This window comes from Netta rufina (genome assembly GCF_964035555.1).
Source record: "Netta rufina genome assembly, chromosome: 20".
In the NCBI taxonomy this organism is placed as follows: Eukaryota; Metazoa; Chordata; class Aves; order Anseriformes; family Anatidae; genus Netta; species Netta rufina.
The window spans coordinates 6,544,589-6,560,623 of NC_140144.1; the positions used below are offsets into that span (position 1 = coordinate 6,544,589).

At 49.2% G+C, this 16,035-nt stretch overlaps 1 protein-coding gene across 1 annotated transcript in view; it reads right to left on the reverse strand.

Moving 5' to 3' along the window:
• Positions 1-16,035, reverse strand: part of COL5A1 (collagen type V alpha 1 chain) — a gene marked incomplete at both ends in the record, with an annotated part of 146,534 nt that overhangs the window by 16,001 nt on the left and 114,498 nt on the right. Inside the window, 18 exons of the mRNA XM_084299050.1 lie at positions 7-114; positions 480-533; positions 1,307-1,414; positions 1,498-1,551; positions 1,651-1,758; positions 1,971-2,024; positions 2,798-2,851; positions 3,368-3,475; positions 4,771-4,878; positions 5,506-5,559; positions 5,652-5,741; positions 5,933-6,040; positions 7,377-7,430; positions 10,877-10,930; positions 11,533-11,586; positions 12,608-12,652; positions 13,536-13,589; positions 13,954-13,998. Coding sequence (XP_084155176.1) covers positions 7-114; positions 480-533; positions 1,307-1,414; positions 1,498-1,551; positions 1,651-1,758; positions 1,971-2,024; positions 2,798-2,851; positions 3,368-3,475; positions 4,771-4,878; positions 5,506-5,559; positions 5,652-5,741; positions 5,933-6,040; positions 7,377-7,430; positions 10,877-10,930; positions 11,533-11,586; positions 12,608-12,652; positions 13,536-13,589; positions 13,954-13,998 — 1,314 coding nt within the window. The remainder of the gene's footprint in view (positions 1-6; positions 115-479; positions 534-1,306; positions 1,415-1,497; positions 1,552-1,650; positions 1,759-1,970; positions 2,025-2,797; positions 2,852-3,367; positions 3,476-4,770; positions 4,879-5,505; positions 5,560-5,651; positions 5,742-5,932; positions 6,041-7,376; positions 7,431-10,876; positions 10,931-11,532; positions 11,587-12,607; positions 12,653-13,535; positions 13,590-13,953; positions 13,999-16,035) is intronic.

The following is a 16,035-nucleotide window of genomic DNA, read 5'->3' on the forward strand; positions in this document are numbered from 1 at the left end:
ACTTACAGGGCTGCCTTTGGGCCCATCATCACCTGGTGGACCTTTGGGACCAGGTGGACCAGCAGCACCAGAGGGACCTGCTTCACCCTTTTCACCTCTTTCACCTTTAGGACCCTGTAAAGGAAAAAAGGATGTTTCTATGATCCAGTAAACCAACTTACCGATCCCTAATTATCCTTTAATCAATTCTGAACAGAACTCTCTATTTGTATCTCCAAGCACAAGGACGTGATTTAGCAGTCCCTTCCCACAAAGATTTGATGGTTTTCCTGTTGTTGTGGGCAGCATGCATCCCGTGACTAAACGCTCTCCTATAAATACCCCGTACCATGGCAATGCCTCTGCCTGACGCCCAAACCAAGAACCCAGCTGGTTCAGTCCCCATCCACATCCATCCCTCCCGAAAACCTCTTTCACCAGCTCCCTGGGGGTACCACGGACAAAAATCCTCTCTCTGCCACATCCCATAGCGTACTCACCGGCAGGCCAACCTCCCCGGGAAGACCAGGCTCACCAGATTCACCAGGTTCACCCTGCAGGGGAGAAAAAAAGAAGCCTACAGTTGTATTTCTGCAGGGTGCTGAGCTTTCTGCTGACGTGCTGAACCCCTCGGGCCTGCTGAGAGCTGTGAGCCCCAGCAAGGCACGGGCTGGGTGCTGCCGCGCCACATGCTAGGGAGACCTCACTATTTTCTGTTCAGGCACATTTCCATCTTTTGGCTTATAATAACAAAAATACACAACATATATCTCTCTCAATAGATCTGTTTACTTAATTGAGGAGAAATCACTAGAATAAGTACCTCAAGGACTGCATTAAGCATGCTTCAGGTTGGGAGGAGCTGCCTCTTTTTAAATGGCACCTATTTATAGACCAGGTGGATGAACAAAATGCCCACAGCCATGAATTTACCCCATCACCACCCCACTCACCTGGCCTAATCCTCACCTTATCACCTGAAAATACAGCTCAGGCTCCAAAACAGATTCTCTAATGAGCCCACCACAACTGTGGGAATTGGCACAGTCTGCAGAGCCACTCATTCACCTGAGCCCTCTTGAGGTCTCATTTCACATGAGCACATCAAGGGTGATGCTCACATAATGGGAGCATTCAGCATCCAAGGTAGACCAGTAAGCAGACCTGGCTTATCTTCCTCAACAGGCTTTTTTATTTCCCTTTTCCATTTTAAATGATCACCCTGAGACATCGATATCTTAACACAGAAGACCTCCTTATTAGCAAAGCCCCCAAACAAGTAGCAAACTTCTTGCAGGCTTCAGTTGGGTTTGGGCGGATGCTTTACCTTCTCTCCTACTGCGCCAGGATTTCCAATTCCCCCGGGAGAACCCTGGGGGCCGTCTGCTCCTGGTGGTCCAGACGGACCTCTGGGCCCAGGTGGGCCTGGCGGGCCCTGGGGAAAGGGGAGACAAACCTCAGACATGTTCTTGGAGAAACACTTATGTCAGTGATGAAAATAGGAGAAAAGCATCTTACCATTTGCCCAACATCACCTGTTTCTCCCTTCTCACCGGGTGGTCCAGGCAGGCCCTGAGGAGATGTAGGAAGGGATAATTTTTAGCCATGAACATCTCTGGTGGAGGCCCCAGCTTTCATGACCTTCAGCACTCCCTTGATGCTACAAATTACCTGCAGGCCCACAGGGCCAGGGGGACCAGGGAAACCTCGAGGTCCTTCATCACCTTTCTGACCAAAGAGGCCTTGCTGCCCTCTGGGACCTGGCTCTCCATCAGCTCCCTATGAGGAAAAAGTCTAACGTGGCTTAGCATGGGCACAAGGTGGGTGCACAGCCCCGTCCCCAGCACCTCCTGCTGCAGCCAGCAATGCTCATCCCCATGCACCAGGTATGAGCAGTGCCAGTCAGAAATTGCAACTCTTTACAGAGCTTCCCAAAATATATATATATTTTTTTTATGGTAAGAAGCAGGATTCCTGCTAACAATACTCACAGCTGGGCCTGGCTGACCAATTGGACCCTGGGGGCCAGTAGGACCTGGTGGACCCTGTTGTGAAACAGAAGTGCAATGTCACATTTAGGAGCAGGAGGTGAAAAATCTCACCTGTAAAATAAGCACAGCATCCATTAAACCAGCATAAATCTCTGAAAGAGGGCAGTGGGTGGACAGGGTCCCTGGTGCACCAGTGCTGGTGCAGCAGCGCTGCGCCCAAGGACGTGCTTAAACTCATTCTGCAAAACAGTTTCTGGGGGCGGTGGAAGCTGGAAATCTTTCTGGAGAGAAGGAAGCCATCTGTGTGTTTCTGTGTAGCATAACATGTCTGACAGATCACCATTAACCTCCAGCATCCCCTCCTGGGGGGTGCAGCTACCTGCCTCCATGGCCAAGAAGCCAAAACCAGTGCAATCCAACTTCTTCCTTCGGTACATTTACAGGGGAACTTGGTTTTAGCCATCAGTCACGCATCTTTGCTCCAGCAAGGCAATATCACACCACTCAGTCCTCTCTAGATACATACGTGCAATTTATTTTCCATCCCTCAGCCTCTGAGCACACAAAGGATGCTTCAGTGTGCTATAAGCAACCAGAAAAGTAACCGCAGCCAAACACCGAGCTCTAACAGCACGGGCTGAAGAGAAAAACACTTCAAGCACTCACTCTTTTTTTTTTACACCATGTGGGTATTTGATGAAGCAAAGGAGAAGAGGAAGGAGTGACAAGAAGAAGTTAAAACGATACCGTTTTGTTTCCAGCAAGCCACACAACATCACCACACGTTCCTCCAAAGAGCAGGTGCTGGCGATGCCCGGCGCACTCACCTGCTCCCCTTTGTCACCCTTGCTGCCCTTCTGGCCAGGCTCCCCGATCTCGCCCTGCCAGGAGCAAAGGGGCACAGTTAGTTTCCATGTGCTCACCCAAAAGATGCTGATTCCCACAGAACCCCCCTAAAAATGCTGAAAAGGGCCAGTGATTTGGCTGTAACCAAACCCTACTGTATCATTAAACTTTCCCAAGCCACTGCACGATGCAGGACCCAACATCCTGCAGGCCTCGTTAGCGGTGATGAGCGATACACCCCAGCTAACGCTTTCGAAGAATCCTCCAGTCCTAGAGGGGCTTAATGAGAGAGTGGGAAAGGTAATTAATTTGGAAAGGCCAAGCGCCTGAGGGCAGGCCACCTGCTACAGGCTCGGGGAAGGCTAACTGGATTTCAGCAAGTGGTTTGGCTGGCAAATTTGGCCTGATTCTCTCCCAGACCTGACTCTGCTCGAATTGCAGGACTGTGAGCACCACAAAACATCCCTGTTTTAGCAGATGGCACGGTGGCACTGGGACAGGCGGCCCCACTCCCCCCCAGTGACCCCATACAGCAGGAGGACTTCTCCCACCTTGTCTCCGTCCTCGCCAGGGGGCCCGACAGGACCTGCTGGGCCCGGCAGTCCCACCGGGCCCTGGATGCCATCCCGACCCGCTGGGCCTTGAGGACCCTTCTCGCCCTGGAAGCAAAAAGAGCAGACAGGTCAGGCAGAGCTCACCTCCACCCTCCAACCGACCCATTGCAGTCCATTAACATTTTATGCAGCTGAAAACGACCTCAACTGCATGGACACGTAGAGCAAGACATGTTTCCAGATGATATTTCCTGGATCTCCCTCTCTCTCTCTCTCTCTCTCTCTCTCTGTGCTCGCTCTCTGAACAAGACAAAAATTCTATCTCCAGAGATAAAGAACAAACAAACCTAAACGGCGAATACCCAGATCACAGCTGCAATTTCGCTGCTGTAGCAATACAATTAGATTTAATCTGAACCCTCTGCCATCTCTCTCTGAATGACAAACAAGTCTCCAACTAATTTTTATTCCCACAGACCAGTTCTTACTGATGCTGGTCCTGACTGCCCCAGCTCCATCCCTGACTAATCCCTAAATAATGGCCCTGAGCTCTCTCCTGAGCCTCTGGACAAAAGAAAATACATGAAGCAAATAAAGCAATCTCTGCTGGCCTCCTGCTTAAACATCTTCTTGTATTCCTCAAGCCTGGAGCCTTTACTCAAATTTGTTTGTTTATAGGAACTGAACAGTGGATATTTTTCAGTTTCCTTGTACATAATTTAATTGCATCTGAATCCTGGATGCTCTCTTCTGAATAATTAGATGCCACATAAATTGCCTATTCATCTATCCAATAACACATCATATAGATACTTGGCAGGACAGATGTTCATAAAGCTGATTCACCAAGAAATTCTTGCCTCTGGACTAGCTGTTGGAGTTCCAAATAAGCCAGCAAATGTGGAATACACTGCCTGATAAACGCTTCTGATAACAACAATCAATCAGTGCAAGTGTCCTCGTGCAGTCTGAAATCCCTGATGCCAGCATTTGCTCATTTTGCTGGATCTGAGGCTGAGCCTGGGCATGAACCAAAGCAACCCAGACGTCAGAGATGGTTCCAGCAACGCTCCTGGGGCACAGATTCGTGGCACAGCCTTCCCCCTTGGGACTGCCATGGCACTGGGCTCCTTGGGGACAAGCAGAGGCATCCTGCCCACTCCCTGCTGCCTGCAGGTGACATCTCATGTGTGAGCCGAGGGACTGAAAGATGGGAGAGTGTACACGGCTGCTCTCAGCATCTTTGTGCGGGCTCCAGCAGATGACTGGCATGCTCACATCACAGGAGCACACAGCATTTGTTTCTTGTTTCCTTTTTTACACCCAGTCCGGGGACTATCTCCATGCTCAGCTCTAGTTCTACGTGACCCACAGCTGTTAATTGGTGTACTGGTACTTACTGGGGCTCCCTTTTCACCTGCAGGTCCCGGAGGTCCCTGGGGGCCAGGTCGCCCTGGCAAGCCGATGGGGCCGGCTGAGCCCGCGGGGCCTCGCTCGCCAGGAGAGCCCTGTTTGGAGAAGGAAGGAGCAAGCATTACTGGGTTATCGAGCGTTATCTGTATGTAGGAAGAAAGAAATGCAGCAGTAGGACGCTGCAAATGCATGAACTTAGTAAATGAGCACGTCTAAAGGGGGTGAGTTCCATGCGGTGGCTTGGCACCATCAGCCCAAGGGGTTCTGCAGATCTTAATTAAAATCCTTGAAACTGAGTTCTCCCCTGGCTGGTGCAGCTAGCTCAGTTCCTGGGGGCACATTATCAGCTTGGAACATGTGTGTGACCACTTCATGGTTAACGCAGCCGGGAGGGTTCGATGATGAGTATTTTCTTCCAGAAGGGCTGCACGGAGCACACATCTCAAGTGGGAACAACTTTCAGAAGAGAAGCTGGTGACTTAAAAGCAAAATTCTGGATGTCCTGGATCATCCCAGTTCCCCCAGCTTGTCACGTATGTTCATAGCTAACCCCATAAAATAACTGAGCTATTACATGTGTGTCTTGTAAAATAAAGCAATATCCAGAAAGCCATTAGTTAGCACAGTAACGGAGGAGGCACTGCACTGTGACTAACCCTCTGTTTTGGCTTGCCAAGCTTGTAAAAGTGTTAGGTGGTGCCTGGGAGGGCAACGATACTCACTGCTGGACCGGGGGGGCCTGGGGGACCTTCGTTGCCTTTCAGTCCTGGAGCACCCTGGAGGGAAGAAGATGGGAAAATGGAGTCATTTGGGGAGCTGTGTGCTGCGCTGCTGGGGTGTCCTTCCCGCTGGAAGGACGGAGACTTACGATGGGGCCGGGGAGACCTCGCTCTCCAGGGAAGCCTCGCAAGCCTGGGGGTCCATCCTTCCCGGGGAGGCCAGCGGGACCAGGGTCCCCCTGTAACAACAAGGACAAAGAGCTAAGGAGCTGCAGATGCCATGGGGGCACGGCTCCTCTCCCTGTGCCAGAGCCTTGATGAAGCCCTGTGAAACATCATTTCTTTACTGGATCATCCCTCTCCACCTCTGCAAGAGGGGCAGCTGTCCAGGAGTGGAAGGAGGGGAAGCCAGCAGGCTGCTCATCCCTACCTTGGTCCCTTCCTTTCCAGTGAGGCCAGGGAGACCTTGTTCACCCGGGGGACCTGGAGGACCTGGGTGTCCCCGCTCACCCATGGGACCCGTCTCACCGGTCGGACCCTGAGGACAGAGAGCAGGGAGAAGGCGGTGGGTGTCACCAGAGCAAATAGAGGAGGAAGGGCATCAGTTTGCTCCTTTAGGCTGCTACAGGATGGAAGATGCTTCTTCCCTCATCCGTCCCCTGCAGTGTCACCAGGAATCCCCACAGAGATGCCTCCTTTGGCACCTAAAGGATCTCTGGTGCTGAAGAGGACAAAACTGCACTGAACAGACAGGAGGTATTGGAAAGAAAGCGTTCACATAAATGAGATCATCACTCAAATTATTACGCTTAGTTGTCTTTTTAACTGAAAAATTCCTAAGTATTCTACAATCATGCTGATTTGCCCTAATATGGGGAATAAATAATGGATGAGGCTTGTACTACACGGCGGTTGCTGCCTGCCGCTGTGCCATACACGGGCACTGATGGTGACGAGTGTGCCACGAGGCCCGGAGCAGAAGGTTCCCCAGCGGCCCGTTTTGGAGGAGGACACAAGCTGTGAGCACAATGCTACGACAACCCTGCACGTCGGGGTCCACTGGGACCGTGGTTGTGATTCGTGTCACGCTGCAGGGTGCCACTTAGCCTAAGCAGAAGGAGAACGCCGCGATCGCTCGGCAGCCACACATCAGACTAACTACACGCTGCCGAGCCAAAGGAAATTGCCACGGAACCTAATTTGCACTTGAGAAGACAGACACAGTTGGGGAATTGCCCCTAATCATGGAACTTACAAATCAGAGAATTTACACTATCATTAAAGAGGACAAATTAATTGCTTTGTAATTAAAGAGCAACCTCCCTGGCAATTCAGGGAAGAAAACAACCAAACCCCAGTCCTTCTCAGCCTAGGACTCCACCTACACAACCGATGCACGAGCCCTGCATGCTTGTATTTAAGGGGTACAAATTCTGGTCGCGTAGTTATTATTTCCAGATTGCACTGAGTTCATTGCAACTGAAATAAAATTAAAAAAAAAAAAGGCACAATTCCGACAGAATCTGGCAGCACTTCATGTTAAACAGGGATGCATTTCTTCCTAACGAAATGTCACACCACTCTTGCATCATGCTCCTACTGCTCCAATTGCCCGGTAGGTTGCACAGCCCTTCTGAATCACATCAAACTCTTTGGTCCTTCTGTCAGGCTGCACACAGCTGGTCTGTGTCTCCCATCCTGCACCCGTTTTACACCAGAGCAGCTCTGTTAAGTTCTCAGGAGCCACCTCATCTCCGGCAGGGCTCACACACCTTGTCTAAATGCCATCCTGTTCTCTCCTACCCTACCTGTATGCTGTACCCAGGAAAATGAGCCACAAGGGGCTGATGCAAGCACCAATATTTGTTCCTTACCTGAGGGCCTACAACGCCAGGGGGGCCAGGAGGGCCGGTCTTGCCTTGGAAACCCTGTTAGAAAAAGGGAGAAGACAAAAAGGTGACGATTCTGCCATGGAGTGCTCCTGTGAGGCTCATGGCCAGCTGCTGCCTGCTCCTCCCTGGCAGAGCTGCTGACCGTGAGCGATGGGCACCCGAAGGCAGAAGGAAGGAGAAATCAAACAGAAGGTGTAAAATGTCTATCTGTACATTTATGGGAGCAAGAGAATGGTAGAAAAAGGAACTATCAAAGCCTTTCAGCTCCAGTGGAGGGTTCTGGGTGCTGCCTTAGGGATGAGTGGGTGTTTTGGTGGATGGCCATCAGATCGTCAGCTCAGCTCTGCTGGTTTGGTGGAGCTACTGTGGTTTGGCTGAAGGACTGGCCATATAAAAAAATAATAATAATTGCTACACTCATAAAACCTACAGAGGAAATGGCTATTAATGGCTGTTGCTCTTAATGCTGAGCAATTCTTCATCACCATTTCCCTTCTCCTGCTCCCAGTTCCAGAGCGGTTCCCAGTTTGAGCTTCACTCCTAGGGAGCCCTGAGGCTGGGTGACCACAGGCAGCACCAGTCCCCAGCCCTGCAGTTTTATTTCCTTCCTCAACGTCTGCTGAAATAAATCACAGACGTGTTTCTCTCTGGATGGTCAAATGATGAGTAACGAAGTCTCCACGACAGCTACTTATAATGACATTTAAAGAGTGGCAATAATGAACTATCACCACTGCAATTGTTTAGTTCTCCTAAGCCACTCTTTAAAAAGCACATTAATTATCATTCTGACTGTAGCATGCTGACAAGCTTGAGAAATGTCAGTTAGGGCATACAGGCTATTTCTCACTGCCACAAAAGATGAGCAGATAAGTCCCAAGCCGACGGTACCATGTCATGCTAAGAAACTACTCAAAGCTACTCTAGCTGTCTGCAGATCACAGAAAATATCGTGTCATTGATGAGGAAATGGCAAGCCATTATTAGGAAAAGAATGTACAATTTAAGCTCTTATCTTAGAAAAATACTTCAAGTGCCTCCATGCGGGACTTTTCTTTTTAATCTGAAGAAAGGAGTTTCCTTTTATCCTGTCTGAACCACGGGCACAGAGCTTTTAGTTGTTTTTTTTTTTTTCTCTTGTCTTTTAGAGATTCCATCTTAATATATCTAATATGGCCAAATATTTTGGCGTCTTCAGCATGACTGTTTGCTCCTAAATGAAAAGCAAAATAAAGGGAGCTATTTGACACACAGACTTGATTCAGTCTTCTGGTGTTAGGTTTTCTTGCATGAAGGTACAGGGTGCGCTAACAAGCTTACCGATGTGGAAAACACATCTAATTTGTTTTTATGTTCACCTCCTCTTTTTGGCACTGTGCAAGGCAGGAGGACAAAACAGTGACTTTTGCTACCTGGGTCTCTGCATGTGTCTGCATGCATCCCAAGAGGATTCAGGGGAAAGTGATCTTTGCTTGTTCGTGGTGAAGATTAACAGGTTTTAGAAAGGCAAGTTACTCCCGAAGGCAGCTATCAGGGAATGCTTTCAGACCCGAAATGATTGAAAGCCCATTCTTCACTCATATTCATGCAGACTTGAGAATTTGGTCTTTTATTCTGGTCTCAGAAGTTGATAACAGCAGATTTAAGTAAAATTTCTACAGCCTTTTCTGATTTCAGCTTAGGTGTCCTGGATGTTAGAGATAACTCAATGAAGGAAGACTAAGTGTCACAATCAGACTCTGGCAGGTGAAAGCTCTTCTCTCCATCTTTAAGTTAATCCTGACCTGAGGTCTGTGCGCTCAAAATACCACAACCATCGCCATAAAGTCTGACAGAGCATAAATAACTGGTGTGGCACTGAGCAGTGTTTGCATTGCCTTGCTTAGCAAATGCCAGACAAGTTAATTAAACTGTTGTGTGATAAGTTGAGGGGGAAAAACGCACAATGTGCAAAGCCTTCTCAATGCTGTTTTGCTAGGAAAGGTGGTGAAGAAAAACGTGAAGCTGAGTGGAGAAAGTTGGGTTTCCTTCCCATAAAATAAACGCAGAACAAGGAGTCTATTTGCTAACATGCAGCATGCAGTCTGGGGAGAGGCACGTACCAACAGCAAATGAACTGGATTGTAAACAGCCGAGGAAAAAGAATCAGCATCCCCAGAAACGCCAAACAGAGAGGTACTAATTACTGCATGCAGAAAAATACGCGGCAGAACAGTCATTTTTGCTTAGGGTATCCTTCGAGCAAAAAGGTGCAGAGAACAGACCACCAGAGACGTAAGACAGCCATCATACCTTCCACATGCCTCATCATTCTCCTTTGGTGAGAAACACTGATTACATCTGTGCAACAAAACCTTTTAAAATTGACAAAGCAGTATGCGCACGACGCGGTAAGGTACCTGAACGGCCAGAAGCTGCTCCGTGGGTTGCAGCAAGGGACATTTGCCTGGGGGGAGGCCTTAAGCAAAACTTGGCGAGATCCTTGTGATTAGTTTTGGCTAAAAGGCAGCGCAGCAGAGATGCTCTGACTGGTGTGCTAAGGCAGGGCTGAGAGGTGAGCGTGCTGCAGTAACTGGCATGGACAGACAAGCTAGAGCAAAACCATTGCACCACAGATCTTGGCCAGGAGTTGCCTTCCTCCTGAAAGAAGCACTGCCAAAACGGGGCTGTAACTCTTTTCTGCTGTGCAACAGTTCTTGGTGGTGGCCTCATGGTGCATAAAGAAGGCAAAAGTGTTTATTTCTACCCATGGCGGGCTCCAGAGACAGTAAAACTGCCCCTGACCTAAGGCAGCTGCGTGCAGAGAACTGAGCGCTGCCTAGCTGAGGAGCGAGCCTGTCTCACACAAAAGATCTCTGTTATCACAGACCTAGAGTTGTGAGACCTAAAACCTGCACTTTTCCAATGGGAGGAGTGGGGAAGAAAGCACAGATTCACCCACAGTGGTCCTACGAGTGGGGCAGAGGCACAGCCTTCCCCTCCGTCCTCCTCGGAGCACAAAGGGACCAGTGCCCTGGTGAGTCCTTGGGGTGCACAACATGCATGGAAATCACCCCCAGCTCCTTCTCCATTTCAGAAAGTAAGCACCACGCTGAGTCCTGGGGTGCTGACCCAGCCAGCATCCTCCCACCTAGCCAGGAGCTGCCCCTGCAGCACGCAGAAAGCCAGCTGCTCCGGCACTGCTCGCTGCTTCTCTGCTCAAATCCACTTCGTGTATGACCCACGTGCCCCCCACAATCGACTACGGGGCCAGGAAGAGGGCTTGGTGCACAGCCTTCACCCCAATCATCATTAGCCCGAGCCGTCCTGCTCAGAAGAGGGTTGCTTCCTGTAGACCACCCCATGCAGCTGGGGACACGCAGACCTCTGGGGGAAACAAACGGGCGGCCCCATCTCCCCAGCTGCACGGAGGGGTTTAGAGAAACCAGCCAGCAAGACGAGGCTCAGGACTAATGATCTGCCCAGGATTTTTGGCTACTTACAGTTTCTCCTCTCTGTCCGGGGTGACCAGGCAATCCATCCTTCCCAGGAGGACCCTATGGCAGAAAACCAGGGTGAGAAGGACCAGGACCAGGTGCTCAGTAGTAAAAATAAGATAAAGGACTGTATCAAACCTGCTTGCATCCTTGCATTAATTCCTACCCATTTTACAGTGAAATGGGGGTGCTCAGAACCCTAAAAGATATGTCCTTTTCCCATACATCCCCCCAAAAATCTTACAGGTTTATATTACAGATCCAGACATTGAGCGAGCTGTCACCACAGGGAAAGAAATCACTCCAAAAACTTTTCTGCGGCTCCCCACCAGTGTACAATAATTGCAGAGACAGACGTGTTACTCTGTTGTGCTGTCATCCCAGTGTACAGAGGAAAAATAAAGAACAGAGCAACCGTGAAAGATCCTAGTGATATTGAGTCATTAGGAAATGAACATTTATAATCAGCTGTAATTTACTTGCCTATTTAAAATCTTAAACCGCCGGGTTATTATCATGATGGCTCAGTAATGCCTTTTATTGGGCATGTCACCACTTGTCAGAGAAGCAGCTAAGACTGAGATGGCACAGGCAATTACAGCTGGCTGGAAAAAAAAATCTTTATGTACGTTTTTGTATGTTCTGGAAATAGAGTTACTCACAGGGGGGCCTTTTGGTCCGGGAAATCCAGTTGGTCCTTGAGGCCCTGGTGGTCCCTGGACATAAAACAAGGCAGAGAGCACATGGTTAAGGAACGTATATGCTTTACTATGAAATACCGGCTCTGTGTGAACAGTAGATGATCACAAAGAAATGGAAAACTGGCTCGTTCTGCCACAAAGAAATGCTATTGAAGTGCAAGGCACAACTGCATGGGGCCATCCCTCAAAAAAAAAACCTTGGAGAAGTAAGAACCACAGGGCATATGTAGCCAAGCATGCTGGCCAGCTGAGCAAAGAGGGTCCTCCACCTCTCAGTGCCACTTTTCCCTCCCAAAGCTATGAAAAATAGGTCTTCTCCCATCCCAGCTCAGCTGAGGGCTCCAGGAGCTACCAGCTCATGCAGGGATGTGAAGGAGCCTGGCTCTTTTGGGGCTGGTGCTGCAGGCACCCTCTGCCCTTCGCAATGCTGCAGTGTCATCAGCAACTGCCCCTTCACCCAAAACCATCAAAATGTGCAAAGCACAAGGCCAATTCCATGTTTCCTGCCTGGGAAATTTCATACAGAATTTAGAGGCAAAAGAAAAATTTTTAAAAATTGCAGATATTGAGACTACAGTCACAAAAGTCCCATTGCTGCACTGTTTTCCACCAAGCACACTGTAGGCTGGAGAAAGCAGAAGAGGTCCTGGTGGATCCAACTCCTCCAGAAACCAGGCTATGGCCGTCAGCACAGACAGAGTGGGGGGCTTTTCCTTTTTCCCATGGAGCACCGTTGGCACAGGACACCCAAAGGCCCACTTGAGCCTCACTTGGAGAGCTCAGAAGCGCCATGAGGGCTGTGTGTGACTTGTGAAACCTCTCTCCACACCAATAATTTTCACCTGTTTTTTTTTTTTCTAAGCACTTTCTTAGCCCGTATCCTGGCTGCAGGGAGTTCCCCAGCCCTCTCTGCTTCATGGGGCACTTGTAGGGTGCTTACTGCAGGAAAACCCCCTTGCTGTGAACCCCCCACTTCTGCTGGGTTACACCAGCAGAGGTTGTAGGTCCCTGCCCCAGCCCCACGGCGCTGCCTTACCCTTTCGCCAGGAGGACCTGGGGGGCCATCGCCACCAGAGTTGCCCTTTTAAGGATAAACAAAAAAAACACACAACAAAACACCATTAAAAATACATGCATCACCACTTCAGCTGCTTCGCACAAAGATTTCAAATGGCACCGACCCCAGGGTGAGAGCCCACCCCCCAGCCCCTCTCTATCAATAATTCTCCATCAGGGACAGCATCCAGCGAAAAAATGAGCAGCTGCTCATTCCCCCCACACTGCTTAATAAAAACACAGGGAAGATAACATCAGCAGGCTCGGGACATCTCCACCAGCTAACAGCCTCCCTCGGAGAGATAAATGCCGCAGCAAAGCCGAGGTATTTATCAAAAATTCATGCCGATACAAAGCCGAGGCATTTATTTTTAACGCCGGCAGTGCGGCGGTGACAGCGCCTCATTATGGCAGCTTTGCTTCCATCACGCCCAGCAATTGATGGTCACTTCATCCATTTCTGCAGCAGGTGCTAGAGCTGAGAACGCCTCCGGGTTGGCTGGCAGAACAAGGACTATTGTGTCTGATGGCCAATTGCTGGCCGGCAGTTTGCATGCAAAGCGGCTCGGCATGGTGCAAGGGTGTGCAGGGCTCGGGGGAAGCGTCAGTGGAGTTCAGGGTTGGGGTGGTCCCTGGTATGGGGTGACCCCTGGGTGAAACGGGGCCTCAGGTCAGGCTTCGTGCTGAAACAAAGCCATTGCATCTTTAGGACCTGTGCACAGACTTCTCAGTTGGGTTACGAGGCATTTGGCTGGGTAATGCAGATCAGGAGGGCTCAGCTTCCAAAATACAATGGAGAAAGGAGAGAAGGGAAATGGAGGGCAATGAAGCAGATGGTCTCTAATGCTGACACTTTTTAGGATGTAGTTCTCTTCCTAATTACCATCATAGGCTCTCCCAAACCTTACCTTTGGGCCAGGTTTCCCAGTGCTTCCCCTAGGGCCTCTTTCCCCACGTGGACCCTTGGAAAGACACAAAAGATGATGGTTTAGTGCTTTGGGTAGCAAGAAGAACTGCACTGTGATAGGCAAAGAGCTCAAGCACCTGAGCTGCACGAGGACAAAGAGCAGTCCCACCAGCAGCACCAGGATGCCAGGAGCCTTCGGCAGTGCTGGCTGAACATCCCATTTTGTTATGGCTCCAAACCAGAACCACTGGTGAGCCCCAGCCCCAAATCAGTGCCCCCTCTGCTTGGCTTTAAGGCTGAAGGCCAGATAAAGAGCCAGACCCTGCCCAGGTAGGACATGAATCAGAGCACACCTCGTCTGGTATTAACAAGCTTTCAAAATGCACAAGAAGTGATAAAAAAAGATAAAAAATGATTACCGTTGGACCGCGCTGCCCCCTTGGACCTGGTTTGCCAGGTGTCCCCTGCAAGGAGAAGGAACGCAGGTGAGTCACGGGCCAGCAGCAGCCACAGGCTGAGCTCGCAGCAGGGGAATGCACAACGGAGACCTATCGCACGCAAACTGCCCCCCCAAACCTCCTCAGTTCTCATTTGCAATCAAAAAGACAATAGCAGTTTTACTCATAGCTCTTGGTTATTGCGTTTGTTGTCTTTTGTAATGTTTGGACACATCTGAACAGCAACCCCAGTGCCCAGATGGCATCTAACACCTGAGGGACGGTCTCCTAAAAGTACCCAAAAAACACCACAAGGATGAGGCCACCTCCTTGGACCCCGCAGGCTCCTAAAAAGCCAGCAAACACACCAGGGGCAGCCAAAAGCTCTTCTGCTCTGCCACCCCAAAATCCACAACCCCCTTTCCTGCTGATCTTCGCCCTCCCCTTCTCCCAGCTCACGCAGAGCATGTGCTGATGCACACACACACAGCAAGACCTGCGTTAAATATGTGCAGAATGACAGCAGCAGAGCAGGCACCCTAACCCGAGCAGTTATTTTACGCTACACAAGCCAATTAAGCTGCCCCACATATTTACAAATCTTTCCTCATCTTTGTGAACTTTGTGCTAAACAAGTAATTTAAGACATTGCTTTGCAGCAGCGACAAAACAGCAGGCTTATGAGCTCTGACAGATGCAGTCAGTTCCCCGTAATGGGGGACTGTGATTAATTCTGACAGAAGAAAGACAAAGACGGCTGGGTTCTAAATCTGGCATTATGCTAAGCTCCATTACCATGCGCCTAAAAGAAAAGTAAAAGCCCGGATCTTGCTACCTGAGGACGCTGTTTTGGCTACTGTCATTATCAAAAAAAAAAAAAAAAAAAAGCCAATAGGTTTGACTTTCTTCCTTTGGACCAGCAGCCTACTATTTTTTACCAATCACCTGTTAAAGGAAGGAAGAGAAGGATTTTCTATGTAAGGAACACAGATGCTTAAAATATCATTTGCCATTTTCTGCCCCAAATCCATCATCTAAAAATCTTGCCTTCTCGTATTTGGCACTCATTAACCGGGCAAAAATAAAACAAGAGCTGGAAAAGTTTTAAATCAACTTTCTTCCAGCTGCTAAAATTAGCCCTGCTGAATCTTCCTCGTTCTGCGGTTCCATTTAATAAACACTACTGGCATACTTTTTTAATTAATTACAAAAAAATCATTTTGAAGCACTCCATCTGTTTTTCCTTTCCCTACAAGAGGCTGAATTTGGATCAGGTGGTGCAGAGTGCAGCCTCCCTGCAGGTAGCCCCCCACACTCCCTTCCTTCTTTCTCAATTCTATTTTTAAGCAAAATTTTTCCCCTGCTTATTGCTGTCATTAATCATGCATACAGCGCTGTGTACTGCTGCTAAGAATTTATATAGCACTGTAAATGCACACAGGCCTACATTTTTCAAACAGGGATATCGAAGGAAAGGCATCTAAATTCAGATTATTTTTTAGGCACCCAAATAAATGGCCTGGATTTTGGCTCCCCCCCTGCACACCCTCCAGGCTCTGTCAGCCAGGGCGTGCAGGGAGATCTATTATCCCATGCTAATGGCTGGGGATTATTAGCTCTAAAAATAAAGATCACTTACTCACATTTCCAACTATCGATTTCATGATCAGGTTGTGAAAGCGCCCGAGCCAGCCCACCCAAACTCGCCTCAGGCTGCTGGGTGAAGCTGGGCACCGGGGAGCCGCTTGCCGAAACTACCAGGATATTTTGCAGGGCACTCCTTTCCAAAGACACCAAAGACACCCTTTTCTTCCTAATTCTTAACTTTGCCAGCCCCTGTGTGCAGCCAAAAGCTGTGGTTTCAGCTTTGGGGAGCTTTTGCACTGCCAGCACCAAAATTCAGCTGCTGGTGCTGGCCTGGCTGCTGATGCTGCTTGGGCTTCCTTATTTTCACCTTTTTTTTTTTTTTATTATTATTTTAGGGGGAGAATAACTATCCATGTTGTTGAAATAATGAGATGGAAAGCTTATTTCAATGCCTAGATGATGACAACTGTAGGAAAA